This window comes from Formica exsecta, unplaced genomic scaffold (assembly GCF_003651465.1).
Source record: "Formica exsecta isolate Colony F162 unplaced genomic scaffold, ASM365146v1 scaffold826, whole genome shotgun sequence".
Lineage (NCBI taxonomy): Eukaryota > Metazoa > Arthropoda > Insecta > Hymenoptera > Formicidae > Formica > Formica exsecta.
The window spans coordinates 454,903-469,060 of NW_021853596.1; the positions used below are offsets into that span (position 1 = coordinate 454,903).

The following is a 14,158-nucleotide window of genomic DNA, read 5'->3' on the forward strand; positions in this document are numbered from 1 at the left end:
AGGCGCTACCGGTCTCTACTTTCTTTTACGATATGTTGTAAAAAACATGAAGCTTGAAAAGAAGTCGATGAGGTGCGAGGCCATTGTTGTCGTCGTAGAATACGAACTTAATTCTTGCACCGATATCGTTATTTTTATCAATTTTTTAAACATTAAAAAGTTCCAAGTACGGTATCCATCAAATTATTCTCAGCCGAAAGATCGATATACTACGCTTTTTTCTTCAGTCAGAAAAGCCGCAGAAACGAATCTGAAGGAAAGGCTTCTACTTCTAACGCGTCGTTATCTGTAAGCTTATGCAAATGCCAAGCAGTTTGCCAGGGAAATTTGCATACGCTAGCTAGACCCTCCTCCTCCCCAGTCTACGATCTATGCTGGATCATGTCTAGGCATAATCTCAAGAAGCTTTCGTCGTAGTTATACAGTGGTTTTCTCCTTAGATCGTAGTCACGTGAGAGAATAGTTCCCCGATCCCTCTCCCTTTATCATACTCTTTTTCTTACTTTATTTGCATTCGAGCATTCCAAAAACATATTGCGTCCTTCTTTTGCATAGTACGGATGTATGGCCTGTAATAAAGGCCAAATCGTGCCACCATTCATTAGCATAAAAGTACAATACGCGCGCACTTCGATCGTCTTGGGTCTTCTCATCCTCATAAGTGAGTTCTCGATATTGCATCGAGAAGAAATAATAGAAGATAATATATACGATGTCCTAATTTTACGTTCGAATTTTTACATTAGAATTATAATGGATATTTTTATTTAAAAAATTTTATACAAACCGTTAAAATAGATCTTTTAATCTAATTAATCTAACGGATCGTAGTCGAAATATGATTAGCATAACGAAATTGTGCTTATGCGCGCTTCAAAAATACGGGATAATTCCCATAACGCATCACTACGCCGCGAGAATTTTTCAATTACATTATGCTTCGACGTTGATTGGAGGGAGCAAGAGGGAGATGGAGGGAAAGTGCCATCCTTCGCGAATCTCTCTCTGCGATCGCGAATTCATTAATGAATAATACAGTATCTGGATTTGCAAACGCTTTTAATTAAACTTATCAAGCGATTTTAATTTGCAACGTATTAGCGTATTACCGTTGTAGCTGTTATGCGAGCTTAAAATATCTGTAGTAGCTTTTTTCAGTGGTAAATTAATAAAATCGTTGCTTAATTAAAATTTATTCAAAAACGCGCTTTGTTAACTCACGATAATGTTGTGTATCTATATTTTCCTCTCTAGGAAATATACCAACATGTATTCATATTCATATTTTTCTTCTTTTCTCTCTTTCTCATTTATTTCTTCTTTTAATTACAAGAGTAAAATAAAAAAAAAAACGGATAAATTATTCGCCATCTATTTTCAAACCTGACATTTCACGATTGGTTTTATTTCAAAAAGATCTCCGATAAAAAAAGAGTAAAGCGTAAAGAGAAAAACGAGATTTATGATTTGGCTAGTTGAAAACATTATGGCACAAAGGAATTGATAAGGGTTGAGAGCGACATTAGTAAATGAAAGATTAAATTTGTAGCGTCTCTCGACTCGCCTAACTTTTGGAATAAACAACTCGTGTTGCACGTGTGAGTATTTCTCTCTCTTTCTCTCTCCCTCCCTCTCTCTCTCTATGCATCTCTCTTTCTTCGCTTGAGTGTGGCTCAAATTCCATCAAGGCGCAATTAGCATACAGCAACGGAGCATGCACGCCGAATGGACCGCGGTGTCGTGGATAATTTTCACAGGACGACGTGTGGCAATCGCGTTGTGTCGAAACTTCGGCCAACTGTAAAGTTATATTAAACGTACCGACATACCGTACATATTCATATGCTTCTACCTCCGCCGTGACGTTGCGGACGTTACGTCTTTTGTAGCAGCAAGTACCACTTTCGTGCGCTATTATCATTTGTGGTCCGGTATATGTGTCACTTTAGACTGAAATTATCGGAAATTGTGGCGACAGAAAAAGATAGAGAAAGAGAGAGAAAGAGAGAAGATATATAAATATAAATTAAACAAGCTGAATTGTGCAAATTAGAAACTTGCACATTGCTTCCTCATCATTTTATCTCACAAGGTTTAAGCTCCTTTAAGCATGTGGATTTTTTAATTTTTGCTTCCTTATAGAAGAAACTTTGTGAGCGAAATAAAAAGATAAAAAAGCAATCACCGATCCTCATTAAATTCAATACCAACCATCCTTTAATGATACTCTATTTATGTAAAAAAAATTAACCCGATATTTCAAAATGTGCGAAAGTTACAACGTGTACAGACATTTCTTAAAAAATTCAAAATTTTATAAAAAATGAACCCTTTCACCGATTCTCACTAAATTCAATACCAACCATCCTTTAATAATAATCTATCCATGTAAAAAAATTTAACCCGATATCTCAAAAATTGCGAACGTTAGCGGTTGCACAACAAATCGCGTACATACATACATACATACAAACAGACATTTTTAAAAAATATGATTTTTCGACGTTTTAGAACATTCTGAACACATTGGCATAAAAAACTCGAAAAAAATTTTGTCGCGAAAACAAAGCTTCCTCTATGAGGAAGCAAAAGGAGAATGTAATGAAGAATAATATTGTTTCAGAAATGTTTTTAAGTTACAAAGAAATGTTTATCTTTATAACTGTAAAGTAATTAAACGCTCACAATGTAAGGACGAATCAGTGTAATTCAACACAACTGCTATCGTCGCGTAAGAGTATTGACTTTTCAAAGTATTATAGTAACAATTCTGTAGCGTTGAAATTAAATGCAAACATCCCGAAACAACACTGCAACAAGTCTGGACTCGCATCTGTCTTTATGCAACATGCGGTACCTTCCAAGACGAGTTTTGCTCGCAATCGGAAAGAAAAGTACGAAACAAAATAGCGGCTATCTTGCACTTTCACGGAATATTACGAGTATCCCAAGAGTACGCTGTTTAAAAACTTCCGCGCGTTATCTGCATATGTTACATCCGGCACGGTTATGTAACGGCTACATTCGCCTGATATTTACCAGCTTTGTGATTTATTTTGATCGCGAAACACTACGCGAGTTCTAATATATATACTATCGTACACAAACTCGTTTCTAATTTAGAACAAGAGAAAATTATTCTTAAAAAATATGTATACAATATGCATAGATTAAAATATAGACACGGACATACTTATGACTGGAATATTTAGTACTTAACTTTAAAACATTTCTTTTCATAGGAGAAAAGAACTTTTAACTTCAATCATATTTTATTCTCAATACATGTTGCATTATAAAAATTTATTTATACAATATTTTTTTGTTTTCCGATCAAGACAAATCTCAATATCTCATTAATTGCGCTCACGAATAAAGGACAGGAAGAAGAGCAGAAATTTTAAAATCTTTGACTGCGATTGTACATTGTGGATACATTTCCGTTTATTCCGCTAATATTCTTTGTTCTTTGTTTTGAGTTTACTTATTAAAATTATTGTATATATGTTATTGTTCCTTTTTAAAATAAGTTACTTTTTATTTACGAGCATGAGTGCAACTAGTGAATAAAAATGACGAGTAAATCTTGAGATATCGACATCAATCGAAAGGCAACAATATAAATCAAAATTTATATATATATATATATATACAATTGGATTAAATGTCCGTATCTTTCTGAATTAAACAAATTTCAATATGAAATAATTTAAACAGGATCAACGTTTTTGTGCGAGATATGACATTAAACGGACGTTTTGTTCTGCAGTAGATTAACTGACAACTAAATATGTTATTCATGTGTTGAATACCTTGATAACTAAGATAATAAGAAAGAAAAGAAAAAGAGGGAGAAACAGAGAGAGAGAGAGAGAAAGAGAGAAGGGTGGAAACCATCAGGAAAATTGAACAAAACTCAAATTGATCTGAAACTTGTGAATCCCTAGCTTTTCGTCGAAACTTTCGCTTGCTGCTCTGACAATAATTAAATAAGCAGAGTTACGGTAAAGGAAAGTTTGCGAAATTCGCAAATACGCTGCGTGTACGCTAAAATCGTTCAAGCTCTCAAAGTTCGGGAACAAATATTATTGTGCGACAAAAGGATTGCTATGCAATATCATCTGCCGTCACTGTGAATTATCATTGAAGCCGTCATTATTTGTAATACCGCCATTATTAAGATAAGATAATCTTAAATAAGAACCTCACTATTGAATTGTGAGAAAGTGAGAGTAGCGGAGGAAAATTGTATAAAAGTAAATCACTTGTTTTTATCTCCAGATACACAAACTATACACATGTACACGCGCGTACAAGCGCGTATATATATGTATAGAATATTTCACTAATTCTATTATTCATTATTTTCCAAGAAATTATATTTGAAAAATGCGTATCTGTATATAAAGGAAAAAAAAGAAGAAAAATTACAAAATGGGGAGAAACAGTGATTTTTAATTAAACAGTGATTAAGTTCTTACATATATTGTTAAAAATCTTATTAATTTGAATATGTTTTATTAATTGGAAATATTTTAAATAATAATGCATTTTTAAACTAAAATAACACTGTTTTGTACAGATTAAAATAACACTATTTCGTATAAAACAGTTTTCTAGAATAATATAAGTTTTTCACAAAACGCGTCATGTACTTGGCGCCTTCGTTTAGTGTTTTTTTTTTTAAGTAAGTTTTTAATTATTAATAATTACAATTGTAGCACAATATTCACAAGCAAAATTTTGAATTTTTTGTTTCAGATTCATCATGCGCCAATTTCTCTATACTTTCCTCATTCTTCAGCTATTGACAATCTTGTTTGTATCGTCAAGTCTGGCAGTGACGAGGCAGTTACGCGGCAAAAAAAAGGTTGTTGCGAAGGAGACGAAAGAGTCAAAAGAGATAAATATCTGTGACATTCAGATTCAGCAGGCACCGATATACTGCTATTGCAACATTAACGGTCTGCAAAATGCTACGAATGCCAATTGCTGGGTGATGAGCAAGCTCGAGCGTGACAATCCCATGTGGAGTTACTTTACGTCGCAGATTCATCTAAAAGAATTGACGTTTACGGTGCGCCAGATCGATAGCCTCGATTATGTGCCCAGTCAACTACTGTATCAATTGAAGAATTTACACACCGTTACATTCCAGTATGCAAACTTTCATGAGATCGTCGAACATACTTTTAGTAATCTTATCGGTATTGTCAAGATCAATCTCAACCGCAACATGATCTTCACGCTACACAAAAACGCTTTCGAGAATATGCGAGATCTTATCGTCATCAATCTCGATGAAAATCACATCTCCGAGATTAATAGGTATGGATAATTTACAGTTAATAATTATCAGCAAAATTATTAACAGCGAATATTATTAGAATTTTATAAAATCTTATCAATTAGATCTTTTTTCAATTATATTTCAAACAGCTGCCGTAGAATCATTATTACTCCGTTACGATGATGACAATAAATTAAAAAATATATATATATATATACGTGCATACATATATATATATATATATATAGTCACACACACATCCAACGATTTTGAATGATTGTTTACAGAGACACGTTTGTCAATTTACCGAGCCTACGCAAGCTGCATCTAAACCAGAACAATATCAGCACCGTGCGCGACAGGGCATTTAAGCATTTGAGCTTACTGCAAGAGCTTGAGCTAAGCAGTAATCAAATCACGAGTATCACACACGAAACTTTCTACGGTCTGCGCAATCTACAACGTCTTGACCTGCACAACAATCAAATCGCCATGATTGGAAAGCGCAACTTTGCTGAGATGTCGGCACTAATCGAGCTTGAACTTGATCAAAACATAATTACATATATATCTGAAAGAGCATTCGACGGTATGCACAATCTTCAGAAGCTGCGGCTCAGCGAGAATCTGCTAGTGAAATTGCCGCAAGATTTTCTGGCTGGTGCACCAGGTGTTTACTTTTTAGATTTAAGGCGAAATTATTTGAAGACCATGACCTTCGATAATATTAAGCCTATCGTAACCAATCTTTACGACACCAATAGTCACTTCTATCTGAGCGGTGAGTATTTTAATCGTTATTCTTATATTATTAGTAAAATCATAGTATAAGTATACACAGTAGTGATATTGAACAGTCGGCACTTTTGATGTAGTTTGTCTCAAGTTGGTTATATGACCCGTCGTCATTTTGAAAGTAGAATAGAGCTTAAACTTGGTTCCTATCAATAAAATGTAATATTAGTTATTCTAATACGATAGCAACAGCCATATTTTTAGTTGATCGATCGACTAGAAACTTGGTCTATTGAGAACAATGAAGTGTCAGCGTGTATATATATCAGGTGATTGCATAAGTTCGTGCCCGATTTAACTCATTTAGAAAACTATCAAGTTATTATCCACTAAAGAACGTTTATAGGTAGAAAATAAATCATGATTATACATATTTTGCAAGAATATTTGAGTTCAAAATGATAAAAAAATATCATTATGCCAAGTAGAATTTTCAAATAACACATTAAAATAATTCGCACCAAAGCAACTATGTTAAAATAATCAAAATAACGAAATTGATTGTAATAGACTTCGGTTTAGCGTCACATTACGTAGACAAAACTAATAAAAACACAATATTTTATTCAAACTCTTCGATGTACACTCATATGTAAGTCAATTGAAAATGCTTATCTATATTTAAACAAAAATTAATCTCTTCGCTCAATACTGTCAACGACAAAAAAAAAAAGAATTTTTTTTATCTGTTAGTCCTTGCTTCAGTTGGATAATTTCTAGCAAGGCTGATTTGAGTCTTGGTCTTTGGCGTGGTTCTTTTCATAAGGCTGCTACAATCACATTCTTGTATTTGTTTACAGAAAACGATCTGATCTGCGACTGCAAGCTTGCATGGATCTGGGGTTTGCGAAATGAAACAAAGAACACAAAACTAAGAGATGCCCTAGAGGAGCTGACTTGCTTTCTTGAGAGCAATAATGCAACACAAAAGTTCAACAACGAAGGTCTGGGAAAAAATCAACCGTCTGAAATTGCTAGTAAGTTTCGCTTTATGCACATGTATATTAATATCTTTTAGCGGAATTCATCGCAGTTTTGTGTCGAAAATGTGAATTGTAAAATTTACACGATCTAGTATGTGTGTGGACAAGAATATCCTTTATTAAGTACATTTGCTAAATCTAAAAATTTAATTCTATACATATGCATTGACAAAAATTAAAAAATAAATTATCCTTGTGGGAGTAAACATTTATTAATATACACTTTTTCAATTATTTTGATTTTTACAAATTTTGTTATGTGACTCACAATCTTTAAAAGGTTTTAATCGCTCATTACTTATTAAAAAATTTGCCCACGGCTGGTTGTCTTTAACAGTACCTCGTCGGTGTTATAAGTAAGGATATGACAAATTTCATAATGTTTATAAATGTCCCACGCAAGATCAAATCAATTTAATCACAACAAAGAGAAAAGGGGTAGTAAAAAAGAGAGAAAGAGAGGGAATTGGAGATGTTTTCTTCATACATTATATGTAACTTATTCTTTAGAATATAATTTCATTGTTGCAGAGGAATATTTTTCTGGTAATTCGAGAGATGATGATAACGAGTACAGTGAGGCCGATGACAGCAGTTATAATGACGAGGATGACGACAAAAATTCCTCTTCAAATTCGAATTTATATGACAAGGTAAGATACATGCCAATTTGTATTGCACATGACGGCTAATGTATACCCAATTTTTTAAATTTCTTTGTAATAAAGATGTTAACTGGGATTGCATAAAAATAAAAAAATATTTTGATTTTAACAATTTATTGCGTTATGTCAAGAATATGCTCAAGTTCGTAGTTCGAAATGATGAGAGTGTACATATTTTGAAATTTACATACATTATAATATTACCAATGCAAATTATATGTGTGACGCACCCTTCTAGCCACTGCTTTTTTTATATCATCTGGAAATCACTTTTCTCCTTTTCATACTTTGGGAATTTTTAATTTTTTTGTAGGTGCTGTAAAGTCCAGCGCATTCTATTATATTGTTAACAGATTTTTTCGCTCCCCCCCTGACTTTCAAACCTTGACCTTGCTTTATTTTATCTTCCACTAATCTAATAAATTTATCTACATTAAATTTACTGTAGTTCCTAGCGCTAAATTCTCTATACTTATCCTCAGCTTTACTCGTACTTATGTCAGTACAATTTTTAGCTATGCATAATCCGTTATTTTAGGCTCATGAATCATCTGTACATGTACTTAATTATCAGCAAAAAATAAATCTATGAGAGAGAGAAAGATGCTTGTATAATTTATATAAATGTAATTTATATATATGTGTTTAATATTAAGTTTTCTATTCTCTTCCCTTCTCCCCTCTCTCTCTTTCTCTATCTATCTATCTATCTATCTATCTATTTATCTATCTATTTATCTATCTCTATCTATCTATCCTTTTTTCTCTCTATACATACACACATACACGCGCACACAATTTTAATTTCAAATCAGAAAAATAGATTTGGGTTAGTTCAGAATTTTTTCGGGATGGGATGGAAGAGGAAGGACAGAACCTACGTATTCACTTAAATATGTAAATATGCAGCTAATGTAGAATTCATGCTCACACATGGGTTTATTTTCGGAAGCACTGGGTGATGTGGAGTGAACTTCGCTTTGCGCGAAATGTTGCAAGCCCACACGAAGCTTCTTTCCTCATTTATATATTCGCTTTTCAATTTTTGAATACCCTGTATAAAGACCTGCATGTTTGGCAATTTGTGTGCAGTACAGAAAGTAGGAATATCTATATAAACTGTATCCAATATTAAATTTTCCATTATCAATTTTTTTACGTTTGTACCTTGATTTTCACAAATCTTTATTAACAACTTTTTAATAACCAACAAGCGACAGTTAAAAATTTTTGAATATTATGTAGTATATATAAATTTTATTCTCCATCGGCTCACTTTTTAATATTTCATCACTTTTGTAAGAAAAATTTTTCAATTTTTTAATTAATGATTCTGATTTTGGTTTGCAGATCAACAACAAGAAGTGCTGTAAAAAGCATTTGTTCGAATTAAAGCCGGAGGAGCTACCATGCCCGGAGGTTTCGCGGGAAGATTTAATGGCCTCTGAGCAGCCATCCAGCCGTCATGAAAACGCACGCGTCGGTTCTTCTGGCTCTAGCTGGTTTAGTTCCGGTTCGATCTCAATTCAGGCTGGTCAGTCCGTCCTCGCTACCCTCTCATTGTTATTGCTATCTATACTTTTTTCCACATAGAACCAACTATATGTATTCAAGAAAGCAACATAAACCGTCATTCGGTGTTCTGATATCCCCGAGTGAGCAAAAAGAAAATCGCACATAAATGAAACTGGAATGTATGACAGTAGATGTGTGCATGTGAAAGCATTTGTGTGTGTGTATGTATATATACATATGCACTTACATATGAAAATTAACACTGACTTGAGACGTACCTTTGAGATACCCCAAAGCCCTTGCAATTATCGTTTAATGAATTATGAAGACTGTCTGAAAAAATTCCCGAATTAAAAAAGTGTCGCGCACAAACGTGGTTGCATATCAATAAAATGTCACTAAGTCATGTCATCTGTCCAAATCAATATGCACAGTCGTGTTTGTATATAATTTTCAAAGTTCGATAATTTTTTAAGTATATTTTATATGTACTTGACATATAACACACATACTGTAAAAGAGTTCACCATTATACGAAGCATTCTATCACGTAGAGTCTGTAAACGAGCCAACTGACAAAATATTCTTTTCACGATATAATTCATATATTTGTTGCATTTTTAATATATGCCAGAATGGTCACATCAAAATAATAAGCTTCTATTCAGTTTTATTTTACATAACATTAGTTCAGTGTGACTCTCACGCGCGCGCGTGCGCGCGCGAACGCGCTTTTGGGCCTTATATTACTGTACGTCGTTATTATATTCGTACAGTATATACTCCTATGCACGTTACTGTATGCATAAGAATACTAAATATAGTATAGTCTCGTGGGGACCCTCTGGGGAATAGAAGCGGAATATTCTTGGGAAAAAAAAAAAAAAAATTAATAGGTACACCCTCTTTACAGTGCGAACTACTCAATCGACTTGCACTGAGCATGCCGTCATGTGATTTGCCTATTATAATATAAAAGGGACGCGACATTAGCGTTCATAGAATGTGGAGGAGTATCAAAATTAAAGGGATAAAATTTAGGAAGACTCTACTATAACGTGCAACACTGCCGTTTCTCTCGTTAACATACTACGCTTGCGTGATACACTGCCACTTATTGTTAGATCATAGTCATTATATTCTGGCTGATCTCAGCTAATGATGTGTCTATCCAACAGCTCCAAATACCGAATATAAAAATGACATGACCGTAAAACGACATCAAGAATTATTAATAATAATAAGTATAATTTGCAATATATATTAAAAACTAAAATATAGAGAAGTTGATAACAGGCAACACATTTTCTAATTATTCATTTGTGATTAAAATAATATTCATTCCTTTTTCGCCACTAGTTTTATTTATTCTAATTTTAAGACAATTTTTCAAAATTTTGATATGACCATATCTCTATTAGTTAGTTTTCTGCCAATCCTTCATAATTTTTTACAAGATGCTGTAAAATATAAACGTTGCAAATATAAATGGATAGCTTTAAAATTTTTATATGAATTTACACGATATCTTTCTTTTATTTCCTTTTTTTTATAACTTTTTATTCGATATGATAAACTATTAAATAGTACGCATTCTATCGTCTCATTGAGTACTTTGCAATTAATACCATTTAGACTTTGGTTTATTATAAATATATCGATGTGTTTTTCATTTCCATGAAAAATAGCCTCAATGTTGTTTTAATTCGCAAGCAAAAATGGGCAGGAACGTCGAAGTGTCGTATATCGCGCGTCTGACAACTTCAATGTCGCATCATTCTTTTCGCGCGGTGGGAATTTTATTAGCTACCACGACACGTTCCCATTGGGACGCAAAAGTGATTTATTCCTCAGGCAGACAGTAAGAGGGAGCTATGACGTCGAGGACAGGCGACGTACAATCTTGTAGGGTACGCTATTATCATGTCATATAAGCTCAGGCGCGCGATTTATCTTAAAATTTACATTAAAGTTTACATAATATATATATATATATTTATAACAATTGATTATAACCAATGATTATTAATGATAGATAAGTAGCTGTGGCCACACGGGCACGATCGTATATGGTAAATATGGCAACCTTTACATCAAGAATTGATATCAAAATAAAATTTCTGAAAAAAATTTAAACGGATACAATACGATCACAAGTATCAAGATTTAATACCACCATAATTTTAATATACTTCTCAACAAAAATTAAAAAACAAAACAGCTAAATTGTTACGAGAACGGTATAAGTTAACTAAATATCTTTTTAAAAAAGATGTTTAAAAAAATTCATCTTTTTAAAAAATCAGAAAACATTGTTTTTTTCCCCTCTCACGTTTACACACGCGCGCGCGCACAACACACACACACACTCTTAACAATTGTATTATATTATTATTTTAATATATATTATTTGATATGTATATATATACATATATACAGGAGTATAAATAAGTAATTATTAATCACAAAAAGTAAGACTGCGTGGTAACTTTTTCTTAACTTTAATGAGTCATGGAATCATGTTTTTTTGATAATAACTGTTTATAAAAGGAAGTCAACATCTTTGTAATTAGTACTTCAATTAATGTTCTACACAATACATATTGAAAACTAAAAAATTACGTGACATTGCTAATTCGATTTTGATAGTGATGACTCATGTCCTTTTCATAATAACTGATTCAATTTTGTATGATCTGTTTATTCTATTTTGTTTCTTCTTTTATATGTATGTATATATAAAATTGATGTTGCGCTTAGTACAAGAGAAATATATATTGTTTATTTTTCAAAATATATTTTCTGCATAAAATAATATGCGCGCGCATAAAATAAAATTGAAACAAGTCTTTTGAATACAAAGAGCGTTTTTAATCATTAATATCAAGCATCATTCTTACAAAGTTATAAATGCGACATTATCTTTGCAATATTTATCGAATGACTTTTCAACAAATCTGCATTTATATTATATAATAATCTATTCAATTAAAATGCATTTTTCGTGCAAAAATTTAAAACTAAATGGATTTATATTTTAACTTTTGGACACAGAACAAAAACACGGTAAAAAAGATAAAAAATTGTAAAAAGCGCAACTCTCTCTCTCTCTCTCTTTCTCTCCCCCCTCCTCTCTCTCTTTCTCTTCTCCTCTCCTCCCTCTCTCTCTCTCTCTCTTTCTCTCTCTCTCTCTGAGCGCACAGACGCGATAATCAATTAGGAAAAAATACAAGATATTGATAATATAGAACATATAGTGACTTTATAGTATTAATATTCAAACACCATGATACTTAAAAAATAATTATTATGTATACTTATTTAATGTTAAATTAAGGAATTTATTGTGTTTTAATTAGTTAAAGCACTCTTAATGTGTGTAGTTGTCAAAAATATGAACTTTATTAATTTAATTAATGTAGTTTTTTATAAAATAATTTTATAATTTTATATAATTATTTTCAACAAAATAATGCTTAATTCTTGCATCCCAAAAATTGTCGGACACTTAACAAAATATAATATTTTTTTACAAGAAACATAAATAGATCAAAAAATTAACAATAAATTCAATATTTTATAGGATACTCTTTTTCGTTTAATAACATGATATAAACGTTTAGATATGTTGAAAATAATTTTTATTAAATAATCATTTATATATGTTTTTAATTAAAACGTAATAAATTCCTTAATTTAAAATTAAATAAGTATGCAGAGTAATAATTTTTCAAGTACCATAGTGTCCGAATATTAATGCAAGTCACTGTAGCTTACCCGAAACAATGATAAAGAAAAGAATAATTAATAATGTTGAGGTGTTATTTGTCATAGTATATGCATTGTCATGATATCGTGATAATATTTGTATAGTATATGAAATATCGAGTCGCAAAGCGGTGTCACAGGAGATGCAAGTATGTAAATCAAACGATGTTAAACGTTGGAACTTCTTGATTTAAAAAAACATTACTTTAAAATATAATTTATTCTAATCTGATTATAACACGTCATCATCGCAAGTTGAAACATTACTTTGCAAACAAAATTTTAATTCACCAAGTATACTGACGCATACTTTTACATATTTCTGATTTAATAGTATTTTCTGTTTAAGAATTTCATCTTATATAGGGGAAAATAGGGTAAAACCGGGTACTTTTTTGGATTTGTCTTTTTATAAAAAATCAGAGGGCAAAAAAGATTCTACTGACCGGTAGTAGTCTTTAATGGACTTTGAACTATGAGAAAATGAGGCTAGTTGATGAAAAAAAATATTTGATTACCAAAGATAACAGAATTTTTTGAAAAAGTCAAAATACCTGGTTTTACCCTACTTTCTCCTATATATATATACATATATTATGATTTTCATCTTGATATATGTTGTTAATATATTGTGATGATTTTAAGCGATTTTTATAAAAGATCTCTTTTTTTAGAACGAATTATCGTCGATGTCTTTGCTACTTGTGTGATACTATAGTGCGACACGATACCTGTTGTCGATTAAAAAAATAAATATAAATTAAAGCAGAGCTAATTAGTTGCAGCTGTTTGATCAATTTCCATAGTTGATATTTATTGATCCCTCGCTTCCATTCGCGTCTTAGCAATATGTCACTGAATGCGTGTAATCAAAGTGTATGATAATCTGTCTTATGAGTTTTCGTGCTAGCAGTGCGATAAGACCCCATATATGTGAGAAAGAGAAGGAGAAAGAGGGAGGGAGAAGAAGAAAGAGAAACAAATAGAGACGGAGGAAAAATGTAATATAGAGAGAAAAGAAGAGAGAAAGAAAGGGAAAGAAAAAGAGAAAGAGAGAGAGAGAGAGAGAGAAAAGAAAGAGAAATTAGTTTTACTTATTAAGAAAATAAAAATTATTTTAAACAAAGAAAAAAAAGTTAAAC

General features: G+C 32.0%; 1 protein-coding gene across 3 annotated transcripts in view; it reads left to right on the forward strand.

Annotated features, from left to right (window-relative positions):
• The window catches only part of LOC115244613 (connectin-like), a 141,075-nt gene extending 130,907 nt beyond the window's left edge, over nt 1-10,168 (forward strand). For all 3 annotated transcript variants that reach the window (XM_029822407.1, XM_029822408.1, XM_029822410.1), the window contains 5 exons: nt 4,762-5,328; nt 5,578-6,071; nt 6,886-7,062; nt 7,600-7,721; nt 9,084-10,168. In XM_029822407.1, the coding sequence (XP_029678267.1) occupies nt 4,769-5,328; nt 5,578-6,071; nt 6,886-7,062; nt 7,600-7,721; nt 9,084-9,326 (1,596 nt within the window). In that variant the 5' untranslated portion in view covers nt 4,762-4,768 and the 3' untranslated portion in view covers nt 9,327-10,168. The remainder of the gene's footprint in view (nt 1-4,761; nt 5,329-5,577; nt 6,072-6,885; nt 7,063-7,599; nt 7,722-9,083) is intronic.
• Nucleotides 10,169-14,158: the final 3,990 nt, after the last annotated feature.